This window comes from Malaclemys terrapin, chromosome 7 (genome assembly GCF_027887155.1).
Source record: "Malaclemys terrapin pileata isolate rMalTer1 chromosome 7, rMalTer1.hap1, whole genome shotgun sequence".
NCBI lineage: Eukaryota > Metazoa > Chordata > Testudines > Emydidae > Malaclemys > Malaclemys terrapin.
The window spans coordinates 127673710-127691361 of record NC_071511.1 but is presented as its reverse complement, the minus strand read 5'-3'; the positions used below and the strand labels follow the sequence as shown (position 1 = coordinate 127691361).

At 45.7% G+C, this 17652-nt stretch overlaps 1 protein-coding gene across 5 annotated transcripts in view; it reads left to right on the top strand.

Moving 5' to 3' along the window:
* Positions 1–17652, top strand: part of HPSE2 (heparanase 2 (inactive)) — a 279034-nt gene that overhangs the window by 92458 nt on the left and 168924 nt on the right. For 2 of the 5 annotated variants that reach the window (XM_054034869.1, XM_054034866.1), the window contains exon 4: positions 5120–5180. The exons of the other annotated variants lie outside the window; for them this stretch is intronic. In XM_054034869.1, the coding sequence (XP_053890844.1) occupies positions 5120–5180 (61 nt within the window). The remainder of the gene's footprint in view (positions 1–5119; positions 5181–17652) is intronic. 5 annotated transcript variants of the gene reach the window in all.

The following is a 17652-nucleotide window of genomic DNA, read 5'->3' as shown; positions in this document are numbered from 1 at the left end:
GTAAATGTGCCAAGTCTATGTCACTGGTTGTGGTGTCTTCACTTCCCAGCACAGACTAGAACTCAGGATTCCTGAGTCCCAACATTCTCCATCAGTCTACCAAATAGTTGTGTAAGTCACGGGCAAAATGTGTGTCATGCGCAGGTGCCAACTTCTAGTTTTCCCTGGGAGTGCTCCACCCCCGCTCCACCCCGAGGCCCTGCCACCACTCCACCCCTTCCCCCAAGGACCTTGCTCCGCCTCTTCCTATCCTGCTCCATCCCCTCCCCTGAGGCCCATCTCTCTCTCTGCCTCTTCCTGTCCCTGCTCCGCCCCCTCCCCAAGGCCCCCTCACGCTCGCTGCTCTCCGCCCTCCCGCAAGCCCCTCCCCGAGCTGCCAAACTAGTGTTTGGCAGCGGCCGCCGATCAGCTGTTTGGCAGCGCCTCTGATTAGCTGATCGGTGGCACCCCCAAACAGCTGTGGCTGGGTGCTGAGCATCCACTGGTTTTTTTTCAGTGGGGGCTCCAACCCTGGAGCATCCACAGAGTCGGCGCCTATGGTGTCCTGTGCCCGTGGCATGACTGTTCCACATAAAGTTGAGCAGCCTCTAATTGCGACCAGTTTCTCTATTAGCTCATGTGATAAAGCTCCGTGCTGTGGTTCTAAAGGTCCTGAGTTCATGCTCTGCTAATGAGCTGCATGAGTGGTCATATGGTTCCACCAGAGAGCATTTCTATTTCTGCAGTTTTCTGTGTTTAAAAAAAAAGAAAAAGAGAAGAGTAGAAAAAAAACCCTTAGAAATTGCATGCAGAAACCTGTGCTAAAAGAACATTAAGGTTGCAAAGTCAATCAATCAAAAGTTGGAAAATACCAGGACTCCCGTGCAAGCTTAATTCAGTCCCTTGTGTGAATGCAGTGCGATACTCTTTAATTACATGATCACAGGCCATTCGCTCTGCAGGACCCTGCTCAATTTCTTGCATGGAATGAGAGAGGGTTGAAGAAGGTTTTGGTGTGTTTAAGGCTCTGGACTGGTACCTAGGAGAGCTGGGTTCTAATCATGGTTCTGTCACAGACTTCCTGCGTGATGCTGGGCAAGACTATCGCAGTGCCTCTGTAGGAGGAGGTTGGATTTAGCTTGCATGGGCAATCTTTATTCTGGCTTTTCCTAACTTTGGAGTGATAGACTTTTCAACCTAAGGGGTCTTTAACATAGTTTATTTGTATGTAAAGTATATATACACAAACTCACCTGCATACATACTAATGTAGGGAAAGGATAAAAACCTCTTATTTACCCCAGATTGTTTCCTTCTGTGTCTGTTCCAGAGTCCATGAATGAGACTGCCTGTTTGAATGTTCAAACATTCTAGCTTTAAGGGCTCTCTGTGTCCAATTAAACAGTAGCGTATCTCTGGAATATTAACACATTAAAAGCAATATACTTCCAGCAAAGAAATCTGATCCTAATTGGCCCCGGAATATTTTATTTTCAAAACTGAACTGTGAACTGTTAAGTTTCTTTTTTTAAGACTAAAGAAAACATTACATTCTTAGGGCGAAGTTGGTCCAAGAGACAAGAAAAAATTGACTCTTGGAGCTTACCTGTCAATCTTCCATTTTCCAGTCTTTTGCCCAGAAACAAGCACAGGAACTAATTGACTTCTATCCCTTTCTGTCTCTCCCCCCCCCCCACACCGCCCTCCTTAACATGGCGACTCAAATTAAAACAAAGATAAAATTCCAGGGGAAGCTGGCATTAATCAAGGTTTTCATTAAATTAAATTAAGTGCTTTTTATTGAACTCAGCAGTATTAGTTATTAAAACCAGAAGGCCTTTCCCAACCAGTGTAAAAAAGCAAACAATGACTCATACTGTGGCATAGATTTTATTGGGAAATTAAAAGTCTCGTATTCTCTCTCTCTTTAACTTCAGACAAACACATGTAAACATGAGCAGAGGATGGAAAGCTCTGGAGAGCCAATGTTCCTAGGCCTTCGTTCTGAAATGTGTGTCTTCATTCCTGGGTATTGAGGATAGTTCTGGCCATGAGGGAAGATGGCAGAATGATGTTGTTTATGCAGAACTAATGTTTCCAAGAGTTTCTTGTACTCCTGATGTTCAGACAATTCATACTTCATAAAAAGACCAATCCTGTGAGGTGCTGAGTTGGAGTTGGTGGGATCTGAGGGTGCTCGGCACCTTTCAAGCAGATTATTTTTACCCCAGGACTGGCACACCTGTCACTAGCCTGGGTGGGAGAGCATGGAGCTGGGGACCTACAGGGGTGAGAAAGGTGCTTGTGTCTTTTCCTTATCCCACAGCTTTCCAGCTTCCCTCCGATTCCTAGGCAGCCACATGCTCTTCCTCTCTCCCAACACGTAGCCTGCTCCTCCTTGTCCTACTGTCTTCCCCGCTCTGCAGACATGCACAAACCATGGGATCCAACTGACGCAATTAGGCCCACATGCCACTGCTCCTGTATCCATTCCCTGCTCCTCTTTGCCAACTGCTTCCTCATTGCCGGTGAACGTCACCCCCGTGCAGAGGGCCAGCCAAAGCCTACACCTGTAAGTGTGTGCATAGGCCATCTGCTGGTCCTCCGCACAAGGGCAATGTCAGCCTCACTGTCCGTCTATTACCACCCGGTGGATTATGGAGCATCCCCGACTGTTTCCCGTAGTGCATAACATGACCGTGGGCCCAGTTCACTGAGAACACAGCTGGCAGGGAGAGAGACAGTACAGACAGGACCAGCACAAGGACAGTAACAGGGTTCAAGAGTGGAGGTGGGTAGGTGGCCACTGCTAATGGAACAGGGACAACGCTCCGGTTTGGCTAGAATCTCTGAGGATGCAGGACTGTCGGTCCTTCAGAATTGGGTGGTCGGGTGCTCTACCTGTGCGCTGGATGCCCGGGTTTACGCAGGCCTCCTGGTTTGCAGTGACTTGTCCCCAAGAGTTGCTGGGCAGCTTTGCCTGCTGTATCTGGGATGCCCTGTCTTCCTTCCAGCAGCATGTTCAGTCTGTGTCTGTAGCCATCTCGCTTCATTACTGCCCCCTGATTCAATCGACGGGGCTTTGTCAGAACACACTTCCCAGTGATGATTCTTGTAGCCAGGTGCATGCAGATTTATTTCTAGAGGTAAATGAAAGAGGAAGAGGGGAAATCGATAGCTGAGCAGTTGTAGGCCTCTCTGTTGAGCCACCGTATGACTGTGGGGTTACCAATGGTCCCTTGTTTGTTCATCTCTGTACAACAAGATTGGGAGTTGCCGAGTGCTGCAAAAAGCAGCAAGAAATACCCCTGGCCATTGGAGGTGAGTACTGCTTAGTATTATTGATGATGATGATGATGATGATAAGGGGGTGAGGGGTGCCCCTTATTTTTGAAATACAGTGTTGGCAGCCCTAAGTGTGAGGGTTGTAGTTGTGATATACCAGGTGTATGCAGTTGTTAACCTGGAATGGATTGGGGTTTAGTTCTTTATTTCTCGTCACTGCTCTGGCCTTGGCATAAATGACCTAGAGGGCGTGAAGCATGAACTGAGGGTTGTTCAGTGGTCAGTCCACATCACTCTACAGAATGTGTAAAAGCAGGTCTGGGGCAGAGGCAGATTGAAGAACTGGTTATAGAGAGGGTTAGGGCCAGATCCTGCTCTGTGCTGGTGGCATGGTGCTGGGCTACCCTATGTAAGAGAATCCTTGGAAGCTGTAGACCCACCATAGCAGTAACTGGATTTTGACACCTATCCCTGTGGCTGATGCAAAGGCAGAGCTGGGAAAAGGGGGCATGGCGAGGGCTTCCATGTGCTCTAGCCATCCCCAGCTGTAACGGCCATTTGGGGCTGTTGGCAGCCAATTCAAATTAGAACAGACTTTAGGTCTTGAGGGGCCAGCCCAGCCTGGCTCCAGCACACAGGATCTGCAAGCCACCTTCATGTGTCCTCCTCCTTCGAATGTCTGTACATGGAGCTGAGGACAGTAGCTGAGCAGTATAACCACATGGGCTGCCTCGTGTCTGTATCTGACTTCAGGGAATTAAGAGCTGATTCACTGCTGAGGTACAAATTGGAACTGCTAATTCTGTCTGTGTGTTAACTAGCAGAGTTTGTGATATGTGCATGAAACGCAGTGCAATCTAGGGCAGAATAACTTTGATCAGTAGCTCTAGTTAATTTTACATTTGACTCTTTTCCACTCATTCAAGTTCAGGTTTAAGGTGCAGCATTCCTTTCTTGTAGACATTTGCTTTTATTTGCAAAGGACATGTGTGCACCACCAGAGACGTGTGTGTGTGTGTGTGTGTGTGTGTGTGTGTGTGTGTGTGTGTGGCCAGAGAGTCCTGAACCTAGGAGAAATTAGTTCAAAATTAATCAGTGGGTACCAATAGGTTAAAACCTTCTGGGCTCTGAAAGAAGCTCTAATTTCCCCTTCCCCAGATCGGAGGATGAGGAGACAGATTAATATACTGCAGCTATCAGACCAAATCCTCAGAATGCCTTCTTAGAATCGGGTCAATAATCCATAGGTTTTCAAGTTTCCAAATTCCAAATATACTTTGTATATTTTCAGTACTTCAATGAGCCTATTCTGAAACATGTAATAAATATTTAAGGAAAACTCCATTGATTATTTACAATACCTTAGATTGCTAAAATAAACATTTACTGAATATAAATATCTATATTAAAGCAAAACTTTTCACAGTAATTTTTAGAAATGCAATTTAACTCCCTTAACATCAACTCGTTTAGGAGGAAACCTCTCCCGACACATTGTTTCATAGATTACAAGGCTAGAAGGGACCATTATGATCATTGTCTAGTCTGACCTCCTGCCTGGCACAGGCCCGTAGATCCTCACCCAGCAATTTCTGTGTCAAGCCCATAACTTCTGGTTGAGGTAGAGCAGAGCTTTTAGAAGGATTTTCCTTCTTGATTTGAAAACGTGAAGTGCTGGAAAATCCACCATGTCCTGTATCATTCATTCCAGTGCTTAATGACTCACCTTTAAAAAGGTGCATCTTTAGTCTAGTCTGAATTTGTCTAGCTTTAGCTTCCAGTCCTTGGATCTTGTTCCACCTTTGTTTGCTAGATTAAAGCACTATATACTGTCAGAAATCTCTTCCCCATGCAGGTACTTGTAGACCATGGTCAAGTCACTGCCACCAGCAAGAGGTAGGATCTGACTCTTGCAGGTAAGGTCCTGCTGGATACAGCCAGACCATGCTGATCATTTCACGCTTTCAGGTTTAAAGAAGTGAGTAAAATATGCTTCTGCTTTAGCAGCTTGCGGAAAATCGGATTGCTTACCAGAAAATACATTGTGGCAAATGGATGATGGTATTAAGGGGGTTTGATTGTACCTGCCTCCATGTTCCATTGTCTCCACAACACCCAGACTGGGTGCTATGGAAACGTGCCTGTACAAATAACGGGGTTGTGTCTCAATGAGAATTGCCATTTCACTGGTACTGCCCCAAAGGGAGAAAAGATGGTCTTGCAGATAAGGCCCTGCCCTGGGATTCAGGAATTCAGTTCCCAGCTCTGCCCCAGATATCCCCTTTGGCAGTTGATGCAATCTCTGAGTATCAATCCTCACCTGTGAAATGGGAACAATAAAGTTCCCCACCTCACGTGGGTGTGTGAGGATAAGTGCATTAAAGGTTGTGAGGTGTGCCAATACCTTGGTGATACAGCCAGATGAACACTGCCCAGGTAGGTATTGTAAGTCCTATATGATGTAGTTCAAAACACAGAAAATACAGCTCAGTGTATTAATAACTGGAGATGCTCAGTGTTGTTTAATAAACTCTTCCTTTTAAGAAGTACTTTTGGTTAAATTTGTAGTAGTTAAATTCATCAAAGTAGCTTTCTTACAATAAATACTCCTGGCCCTGGCAGATGGTGAGCTGGTAACATCAGTCAGGGATCCATAGGATTTTGCCTGTCAGGTGCCCACCACAAGACGTGCTGTGGTCTCTGCCAGGGATCACCATCATATTTTGGGTTTTCCTGTGGTAGCCTGTCACAATGCACTTTCCTCTTTGGCCAGGCATTTATCTTTAGCATTGACTCAATAGTGGAGATTAACTTGAAGCATCAGCTACTGCTGAGATTATTTCCTCTTCCCTCCCTTTTTATTTCTACTATTTCAAATATTGGTTCCTTCCAAATGTTTTTAATGTTACATATGTATTTTTAAAAGCTCAGTTTTCCTTAGCACTGAATACAACCCCCCTAAACCTAGAATTCCCAAAAACCTGAATGACTTTCCCACCAAACGATATAACTTTAATAGTAAAACTCTTTAACCAAATGTCACCATTAAAGTTACAGGACTACAAACATTATCACTTATAGTCTAACTTCTATAAACAAATTCAGCTGAAATAAAACAAGAATGAATCTCAGACACACAGCATTATCCACCTTTCCAGGTTCTCTCCTTGCATACTTTGTCCCTTTTAATTTACTGTATCCTTCATAGAATCATAGAATATCAGGGTTGGAAGGGACCTCAGGAGGTCATCTAGTCCAACCCCCTGCTCAAAGCAGGACCAACCCCAACTAAATCATCCCAGCCAGGGCTTTGTCAAGCCTGACCTTAAAAACCTCTTAAGGAAGGAGATTCCACCACCTCCCTAGGGAACCCATTCCAGTGCTTCACCACCCTCCTAGTGAAAAAGTGTTTCCTAATATCCAACCTAAACCTCCCCCACTGCAACTTGAGACCATTGCTCCTTGTTCTGTCATCTGCCACCACTGAGAACAGTCTAGATCCATCCTCTTTGGAACCCCCTTTCAGGTAGTTGAAAGCAGCTATCAAATCCCCCCTCATTCTTCTCTTCTGGAGACTAAACAATCCCAGTTCCCTCAGCCTCTCCTCATAAGTCATGCAGGTCCAGGCTGTGGGTTGACAGGGAAAACCCCAAGACTTATTTAAGGTTCTCTCTCTTTGTTTCATTGTTCCTGATGCATCCCTCTTATGAAGAAATGACTGTAGTCTGGGTTGATTTCAATCCTCCTTCCCCCTCCATAATTGCCTCAGAGCTTCCCCCAAAGTTCTTCAGGAAAACATGGTCAGCTGGAAGGTGTGCCTGTACATAAAACAAAGTCATCTTATGTTGGTTCCTAAAAACCTTAGCCCCAGATGGAGTATCTTTTAGGTTCAAATAGGAGTCAGAACTTTTATGCTAGAAAAGTTTTCGTCTGTTATGGCTAAATATCTTTGCTCCGCTATTTGTTTGCTCTTCACTTTTATCCCCAAATGTCTCAATCCATCTCCGATTTGAGTCAAGCCTGGTTGAGCCTGTAATTTTTCTTTTCTTTCTGATAATTTCTCTTCCAAGGACTAGTTTTATCAGATTTAATTCTTTGATTTCTGAAAGCTTCTGGAATAGAGGTTTCTAGAGTCATCTCTGTCAGCTGCTTTCCCTGGTTGAGTGATCGTGTGTTAGTCACTTTACAAACTTGGCTTAATACTTTCTCTTTATGTTCCAGCATGGATGAGGTGCATGTTTTTTCTGATACAGACTGAGGTCAATTGACCGTTCATGACACTTGTATGATTGGGGAAAGGATGAGAGAACAAGCATGTGACGGATGTTAGTCACATTTCTCAGTGGCCTACTGGGAGGTGCTGAGATGCTCTGTGGTTATGAGCATGGTGTAAGTACCTCTATAGAACAGAATATGACCAGTCTGGCAACTAACAGGTGAAGGAGCAGGTGCCTTTAATGATGCTGTCTGAAGAGAGAGTGGAACCATCTCAGCACGTTCCTGTTACATCACTAGGGAAGGACAGGAGCATTTCATGACTGACTGATGGCACAAATGCCTCAGAGATCCAGCCATGCAAGAACAGAATTCTGTCCCTTGACTGTGGGCAAGATGAGGTCAGGTCTCAGCATTGAGCAGCACACTCTCTGTTCCATGCCCTGGCCTCAGATCTCCACCTCGCTTGGTGAAACAGGCCCAGCCTCCTTGGTTCTCTGGACCCTCACTCCACCATCCCCATCCACAGCCGACCTTTCTTGCTGCACAGCCGGTGGCCACATCAGCACAGTGTCCTTTCCCCTTCTGGTAACTCTTCTGTCAAACCCAGCAGGAGCAGGTGCACTCACGTACTGAGGTTTATGTGTCTCTTGAAATAAGAACAACCAGTCTAGTTCAGACAGGTGTTTAGATTTTCAGAGCCGTTTGTTTTTTCTCTTTCCCTTCCACTGTCTTGTAAACACATACAGAGTGGATTCAGTTTGTGTGCACATTGTGTGTGTCTTTCTGACGCTCTTTCCAAACTAAAACTTTAAATACATTTTCATTAAAAACCAACCAAACAAAAAACAAGTATAAAGATGATGGGCCAAATTCTGCTCTCAAATCTCCACACTGGAGTCAGCAGAGTCGCTCCACGTTGTGAATTTAATCGCCAGTCTAAGGCCCTGGCTCTGCTCTTGGCGCTCCATGCTGGTACGGACACCAGTGGGTGTGTTACTGGACCCGATGGCAGGATGCAGTAGCACAATGACGAGCTACATCCTGCTTGCCCTGCGTAGATTCATTCAAGTTAATAGAGATTCTAAGGATAAGGTAAGCAAGAGTGGGTCATAAATACATAACTTACAGACCAGGGGTGTCCGAGGAGAACTGGAAGAAAGCAGGTGAATTATATCAGGACGTTATATGCAGGAAGAGCCTTCCCTGAGGCTGCAGATGCAGCTCCCTGCTCATCTGGAACCTCCGGTTCGAAGTCTCTGTTCCTATTCTTCACCTTCCCGTGTTTCCATCACTGTGAGCACCAGCCCCTGCTACTCCGTTGCTGATGTACGTAAATTTAGTGAAATAAATATGCTTCTTTTTAAAGATACTTGTTTCCCGGTTAGCAATCGCCGTTCCTCAGAGCAGCCTGCACTGTACTTGGCTTGGTTCTGGGCTGAAGCACAGCGTTTGATTACCGTTTTCATAGACGTTGGTTGCATAGCCATAAATGTTATTCATGGTCATAAAATTACCCAGCACTATAAAAAATAAAATAAAACAGCCACAGCATTTTTCTCAGTGACCTCCTGAGGTTGTAAATTCCACAGGGTGACACTGCACTGCATAGCGATACGTTCTCCTTCAGGCAATGCTGTCCACAAACCCAGAACCATTCACAGCTGCTCCGTAGAAGACTCACATGGCTTGCCTCATGCAGTCTGGTTGCTCAGATTGCACCGTCAGTGGGGGAGGGCACACATTCCCTCTCTCCACTTCGTTTTCTTACCTTATTGGACTTTTTAGTAACACTAGTCTTAAATAGAAATAAACTGGTAGTTCCTTCTAGTCGTTTCTGTTGTTGGTGCTCTCTAGCCCCAGTTCTGTAGTCCTGCCTCCATCCTTGCTCAGGAGTTCGGCCCAGATAAAGGGCGGCAAGTCTGAGCTCATGGTGAATGGCCTAGCTGACTCTGTGGCAAGTGGGGCTCCCGCATTATCGATGGTGAGTGAGTAGGAATCGTCGTGTTGGTCTCATATTTAGACTGTTCTAAAAGTGCAGCTTCAAATTCCAGAAAAATGGAGGTCTGGTTTTACTTTCACAGAAATACTTGAGTGTGAACTTCCTGGCACTTCCAAACTGGCACTTTCCTGTGTTCTGTCCAGTGCGGAGCCTGCTGGAGCTCTGTAAATAATAATACCAGTGTTCTGTCTCCACTGGCCTTTGTCTGGGGCAAAGATGTCCCTCCATTGCTGTGGTCTGTGCACCAAACACATTCCTCAAGGCAGCTTTCAGAGGGAGGCGTGTCTCAGATACCTACTTTGGGGTCAGAAGTTTCAACTCCATCCGTTTGGGTATTAAAGCTTCACCATCCTTTCTGGGACTGAGAAAGCCAGGGCCACCCAGAGGATTCAGGGGGCCTGGGGTCTTCGGCAGCAGGAGGACCCCACTGCCGAAGACCCGGCACTTCGGCGGCGGGTCCCGGGGCGGAAGGACCCCCTGCCGCTGAATTGCCACTGAAGACCAGGAGTGGAAGAAGCTCCGGGGGCCCGGGCCCCGCAAGAGTTTTCCGGGGCCCCCGGAGCGAGTGAAGGACCCCGTTCCAGGGGCCCCGAAAAACTCTCGTGGGGGCCCCTGCGGGGCCCGGGGCAAATTGCCCCACTTGCCTCCCCCTCTGGGCAGCCCTGGAGAAAGCACAGCACAGTTTTCCTTTAGGCTGGACCTTCGGTGCCAAAAGATGTAGCTTTGATTCTACGAATGGTGATTTCTGTATGATGGGATCTGAACTCCTGTGATCTTTGGGCACTTGAGATGAGCTTGTCTAGTGGGGTGTGGGGAGGAAGGAACACACTTGTCTGAGTGTGTTATGATGTTTCCCTGTAGCGGTAGACCTGAGTGAGGAGAAGAGCCTTCTGCAATTTGGGGGATGGAGGTGCCAGGTTTGATCCTCCTGACTGCTGCAGTGTTTGTCTGATTGCAGCCAGCTTTGGCCTTTCCTGCCATTTGCACGCTTCTCTGGGTGTCTGGGCCATTCTCCCCGTGTGGGGTTTGGAAAGGAGTTGCAGATGGCTATTATTTCTCTGGGCTCAGAAGCATGCTGGACGTTGCACAGAAACAAAGAAAGGAATGGTCCTTGCTTCAAAGAGATTGCAACTGGTATTCACGGGTTACCCAAGAAGTGAGGGTAATAAACAAAAGGCAAGCAAGGGAAGAGGTAGGACAAAGGGTTCCAGTAATGAGATCACACGGTCAATGATCGAAGGCATGTGCACATCTCGGTGGCTTTGTTAAATTATTACATGCTCATCAGCATATGCCACGTGCTACTAGACAGAAGGGGCATTGTATTAATTTTGATTGAATAAATGAGCACAGGGAGTCAAAGGTTTTAACAGGACTCTGATGCTGTACATCATTAAACAGCTAAACAAGGGTTGGGATTTGGAGTATAGAGAACTCAGTCTGCTTAGTCCCATGGCAAATACACGAGAAAATTCATGCCAAAGTTTGGAAATGTATTGGTCAGGATACACAAGAGAAAAAGAATCAGAACAAGACACAAAGCATTTTGGAATTGAAATTGAGTGGTTATATGGAACAAACTTAATCAAAATCTATTGAAGCCCGTTTTCAGAGGAAGGATATGAGTTAGAGTCTCTTATTTTGTCAAGCAACCTTCTTGGTGGGGAGGAACAGGATAGTTCTGTTCAGTTCTGAGAAGCCAATAGTGGTTATTTCCCGGCTTTTGACAGGCAGACACAAAAGGGAAAGAGAGAGAGGATAGTAAAGATGGGGCAATACAGCGTTTGTTGATGTTCTCGTGGTACCAGGTGTCACTCACACACCAGTGCATTGGGCTGCACGTTGGCCATGGCAGCTGTTGCTCTGAGCTCTGGCTCAGTCCCTCTTATTTACTGGTCTTTCTCAAGCTGGACCGAGCGGAGTGGACCATCTCCTCTGGCTGTGCTCCTGCCATGCATTCCAGCGGCCTTAGGGTCAGGTGAAAAGCTGAGAGAGAGAGACAGGACAGGAGGAGGTAGTGGGGGATGGAAAGGAACGTGACAGGAACTGGAGACAGAGCAGGGTCTCACATGCCTCTGGCTGGAATCTCTCCTGGCGCAAGAGTGGTGGCTGGGCATCCCCACTGGTATGTTGCAGTCGCGGAGTCACGATGATGTAATGGTGCTCAAAGCTCAGGAACAAAGGGACAGAGTCCCTGTGGTGAAACAGAAGCCAGCCAGCCTTTCCACCTTCCCCGGGAATCCCTCAGCCATCCATTACCCGTCCAATGTCTGACAAGGAGTGATGGACAGAATAGCCCATCCTCTTATCACCACCTCCACCATGAGGCTTCATTTCTGGCACACCAATCGTGGTCTATTAATTTTAATTTCCCACTCTTTTTGTTTTCCAGGTATGATCTCAACATAGTCCTTGAGTTATAGCAATAGGCCTTTTGGTTTGGGCTAATCAGTCTTTTTGGTTTTAACTTTTATTGATTTTTATAAACAATTTCATGTAATAGGCTGAATTGGACTTTTGTTACTTTTCCCATAAACATTTATGGTGATGGGTGATTGGATCACTTTATAATCTTTTATCCATTTTAAACTTATGGATTTATGACATGGGAAATGTAGCACTTTTAAAAATGAAAGTGTTACTTTCCCTCTTTAACAATTGTTACTTCTCTCCCCCCACACACACACTTTTCAAGGGGGAAAAACTGAAAGAAGGTGGGGATTTTCCTAGAGTTTTAAAATGAAAATGTGGGTTTTTTCCCCCACACAGAGCTTATACTGAGAAAAATGTGTCTATAATTATTCATTGCTGTAATGGGGCTATAGGTACTTTCTGTGACATGGTTCCTGAATTCTGCTACATTCTGGTACAGCAAATTTTCTGTATCTTATAGTCCTTTCAATTGAAAATGGTGTTTTTTGTGAATTAAATATGATAATGAACAATACAGTCAGTACAGTATCTTCAGTGTTACTTATCAGAGGGGTAGCCGTGTTAGTCTGAATCTGTAAAAAGCAACAGAGGGTCCTGTGGCACCTTTGAGACTAACAGAAGTACTGGGAGCATAAGCTTTCAGGGGTAAGAACCTCACTTCTTCAGATCCCTTGTATCTGAAGAAGTGAGGTTCTTACCCACGAAAGCTTATGCTCCCAGTACTTCTGTTAGTCTCAAAGGTGCCACAGGACCCTCTGTTGCTTTTTTCAGTGTTACTGATATTAAATTCACTTTATTTTACCGTCTCCCACACTTTGGGTTTTTAGTGTGCCACACTTTTTCTTTTTTTTAATTGACAATGCATAACTGCATCATACAGGCTGAGGCTTTTGATGTACAGGGAGGCATTGGAGGCAGTTTGGGATAAGAACATTAGCTAGATGTTTTTGCTAAAATGGTTCGCAATGGAATAGTTAACATTTAATGTGCCATCTTTAGCTATGAGTGAAAAATCCATTGTTGTGAATGGGGCTATGTACTCTTCTCCGAGCTATTGTTTCAGGCTCCCTGCAGAGGCAGGAAAACGCTATCCCAGTCGCTCTTTGCTCATGTTTCAAGGTTATTTTCCCTCCCATGAGGATGGAAATGTCATTTATCTTTAAATAAAAGCTCAGATTCTGGAGAAAAGTTATATTGGAAGGAGTGAATACTGCAGGAGCGGTTCACCTGCAGAATTCCAGAGTGCGCAGATCTTGTTTATCATGGAACCACGGTTGCAACCTTAGCTGGAGAGCTGCTACTAAGTAGATTCATTTTCAAAATAGCTTGGCCCATTTTCTTCATACTTTTGGGGGGGGGGAAGCAATTGGGTTGTCATTCTTCAGTGGATTACTTCATACAAACAAGATGGAAATTAGATAAACCAAACAGACCTCCGAAGCCAGGACCGGTCATTTCGCTCCAAAACCACAGGCCTGTACTGCCTGAGCAAAGGAAGAATCGCTGATGCAGTGGTGATGTACTGAAGCTACAGCCAGCCACAAGAGGGCAAATGTTCAGACACGCTGTAACCATCACAGATGCAACAATCCCAGATTCCAGAGCCAGAAGGAACAGTTGCGGTCATCTAGTCTGACCTCCTGTGTGCCATAGGCCAGAGAACGACCCCAAATAATTCAGAGAGCAGAGCTTTTAGAAAAACATCAAATCTTGATTTTAAAATTGCCACTGCTGGAGACCACCATGAATATTGTTCCAATAGTTAATGACCCTCACTGTTAATAATTTACACCTTATTTCCACTCTGAATTTGTCTAGCTTCAACGTTCACCCATTGGATCGTGTTACACCTTTCTCTGCTAGATTGAAGAGCTCATTATCAAATATTTGTTCCCCATGTAGATATTTATAGACTCTAATCAAATCCCTCCTTAACCTTCTCTTTGTTAAGCTAAACAGATTGAGTTCCTTGAGTCTGTCACTATCAGGCAGGTTTTCTATTCCTTTAATCATTCTCATGGCTCTTCTCTGACCCCTCTCCAATTTATCAGCATCCTTCTTGAATTTTGGGCACCAAAACTGGACACAATATTCCAACAGTGGTTGCACCAGTGGCAAATACAGAGGTACAATAATCTCTCTACTCCTACTCGAGTTTCCCCTGTTTATGCATCCTAGGATGGCATTAGCCCTTTTGGCCACAGCATCACACTGGGAGCTCACGTTCAGCTGATTATCCACTGCGACCCCCAAATCTTTTTCAGAGTCACTGCTTCCCAGGGTAGTGTCCCATCTATGAGCTGGCCTACGCTCTTTGTTCCTAGATGTAAACATTTATGTTTAGCCATATTGTTTGCTTGTGCCCACTTTATGAAGTGATACAGATCACTCTGTATTATTGATCTGTCCTCTTCATTACTTATCAGTCCCCCAATTTTTGTATCTGCAAACTTTATCAGTGATGATTTTATGTTTTTTCCAGATTGATAAAAAAGTTAAGTAGCGTAAGGCCAAGAACTGATCCCTGGGAGGCCCCACTGGAAACACACCAGCTGAATGACAATTCCCCGTTTACAGCTACATTTTGAGACCTATCTGTTATCCAGTTTTTAATCCATTTAATGTGTGCCAGGTTAATTTTATATTGTTCTAGGTTTTTAATCAAAATGTTTTGTGTTACCAACTCAAATGCCTTACAGAAGTCTATTATGGCAACTCTATTACATTTATCAACCAAACTTGTAATCTCCTCCAAAAAGATAGCACGTCTGACAGGATGTATTTTCCATAAACCCACGTTGATTTGCATTAATTACATCACCCTCCTTTAATTTTTTATTAATCAAATCCCATACCAGCTGCTCCATTATCTTGCCTGGGATTGATGTCAGGCTGACAGGACTATTTATCCATTTACCATTTACCCATTTATCCTTTTTAAAAATTGGCACAACTTTATCTTTCTTCCAGTCTTCTGGAACTTCCCTAGTGGTCCACGACTTATTGAAAATCAACATTAATGGTGCAGCAAACTCCTCAGCCAGCTCTTTTAAAGCTCTTGTATGCAAGTTATCTGGACCTGCTGATTTGAAAATATCTACTTTTAGTAGCTTCTGTTTACCATTCTCCAGAGATACTAGTGGAATGGCAAGAGTGTTAGTCTCATCATATGGTGATATCTCATCTGTTTCACCCCCCCCCCCAATATATAACAGATAGGGGCATGTGTCTTGCACACCAATGCTGACTCCTGGACTGAGATCAGGTCAGGGGTGCGTCTGACTGTGTGCATGAGTCCAGAGACCACCTGGGAAAAGCCCTTTCTGCCCATCATAATGGCCATGAAGTCTGGGCTAGTGTGAAAGACTGCTCTTGTAAGCACTGGTTTAGGGGACCCCTATGTGTCTAGGGCAGTGATTCTCTAATTATTTTTTTGAGGGTTTGTTACTACACCCTCAATAAGGCTTCTTTAAAATACAGCTAACTCTCCTGGACTCCTTTCCCCCTCATATTAGCCTCCCAGGGGATCCTGCCCATCAAAGTCTGCTTTTCTGTAGTCCAGGGTCCATATTTTTCTATTCTCCTTTCTTCCTTTTGTGAGGATCCTGAACTCAACCATCTCATGGTCACTGCTGCCCAGGTTGTCACCCACTTCTACTTCCCCTACCAATTCTTCCCTGTTTGTGAGCAGCAGGTCAAGAGGAGCATGGCCCCTGGTTGGTTCCTCCAGCACTTGAACCACGAAGTTGTCCCCAACCCTCTACAAAAACTTCTTGGATTGTCTGTGCACTGCTGTATTACTCTCCCAGCAGATGTCAGGGTGATTGAAGTCCCATATTAGAACCAGGGCCTGTGATCTGGAAACTTCAGTTCATTGTCTGAAGAAAGCCTTGTCTACCTCATCCTCCTGGTCCGGTGGTCTATAGCACACATCCATCACGACATCACCCTCGTTGTTCTCATGTCTAAACTTAATCCAAAGACCCTCAACAGGTTTTTCTCCAATTTCATACTGGAGCTCTGAGCAATTGTACTGCTCCTCCACCTTTCTTCCCTTGCCTGTCCTTCCTGAACAGCTTATACCCAACCATGACAGTGCTCCAGTCATGTGAGCTACCCCACCAAGTCTCTGTTATTCTAATCACATCATAGTTCCTTGACTGTGCCAGGACCTCCAATTCTTCCTGCTTGTTTCCCAGGCTTCTTGTGTTCGTGTACATACTCCTAAGATAACTAGCTGATTGCCCTGCTTTCTCAGTATGAATCAGGAGGCCTCCCTGTTACACCCTCCTCCTTGTGTTTCCTCCTGGTATCCCACTTACCTCAGGGCTTAGGTCACCATCCCCTGGCGAACCTAGTTTAAAGTCCTCTTCACTTGGTTAGCAAACCTGCCTGCGAAGATACTCTTCCCTCTCTTCATTAGGTGGATCCCATCTCTTACTAGCAATCCTTCTTCCCGGAACAACTTCCCATGGTCGAGGAATCCAAAGCCCTCTCTCCGACACCACCTGCGTAACCACGCATTCACCTCCACAATTCGACGGTCTCTACCTGGGCCTTTTCCTTCAACAGGGAGGATGGATGAGAACACGACTTGCGCCTCAAATTCCTTTATCCTTCTTCCCAGAGCCACATAGTGCAGCGACACGCTCAAGGTCATTCTTGGCAGTATCATTGGTGCCCACGTGGAGAAGTAGGAAGGGGTAGCAGTGCGAGGGCTTGATCAGTCTCGGCAGATTCTCCGTCACATTTATAACTATTGTAAAGTGCTTTGGATAAAAGCGCTACATAAAAAAAACTTAATAATAATTAATGTTTTTTGTTCTACAAATAAAAGCACACAACTAATATTTTAATATTAGTAGTCTTACCTTTCTAATGCAATGGATGTGCCCTCTCTCCCCCACCGCGGCAGCCCCTGAGCTGGGGCTGGGAAGGAGTGGGGTCTCTCCCTCTCTCCCCTGCCACAGCAGCCACAGAGCTGAGGCTGGGAAGGAGGGGGGTTCTCTCCCTGGCAGCTACAGCCCTGGAGCTGGGGAAAGTCGTCTCTTTCTCTGGTCGCCACAGCCCTGCACATCCCAAATTCCCCCCACACCTTCTTCTCACCCCACTGCCCTCTCCCACCTACACCCTCTTCCCACCAAGGCCACCACTTCACCTTACATGTGCGTCTTCTCCAAGGTCCAGATACCTAATTAGTGGAGCTATGCCTGTTCCACTAATTAGGTGGGTGGCCCTTCATTCTCTTGTGTTCAGCCTCCCAGGCGCGCACCTGAGAGGGAACTATCCACGGGCCACCTGAATGGGGCTCGCATGGTCCACAGACCACAGTTTGAGAACCTCTGTTCTAGGGGGAAAGTCCTACTCCTTGGCATCCCTCCAATTCAGAATTGCCAATTATCAGGATCTGATGGCAAAATATTACCATGTCAAGTATACCAAACTCACCTCCTGCGTCGCCGGCCTACCCGCTGAACACGGAGCAGTTTCAAGCAATTGTGGCCAAGGGGGACAACCGAGCAAGCCTTCCGTGATGCTGCAGACACCGCCACCCATTCGATCGCCACAGCAGTGGTAATGAGAAGAGCCTCCTGGCTCCAGCTCTCCAGTTTCCCTAAGAAGGTTAGCACCATGGTTGAGGACCTTCCTTTTGATGGGTCTAACTTGTTCACAGACACTGGGTCTCTGTGAAAACTGAAGGATTCTAGAGTGACTTTGTGTTCTCTTGACATTTACAC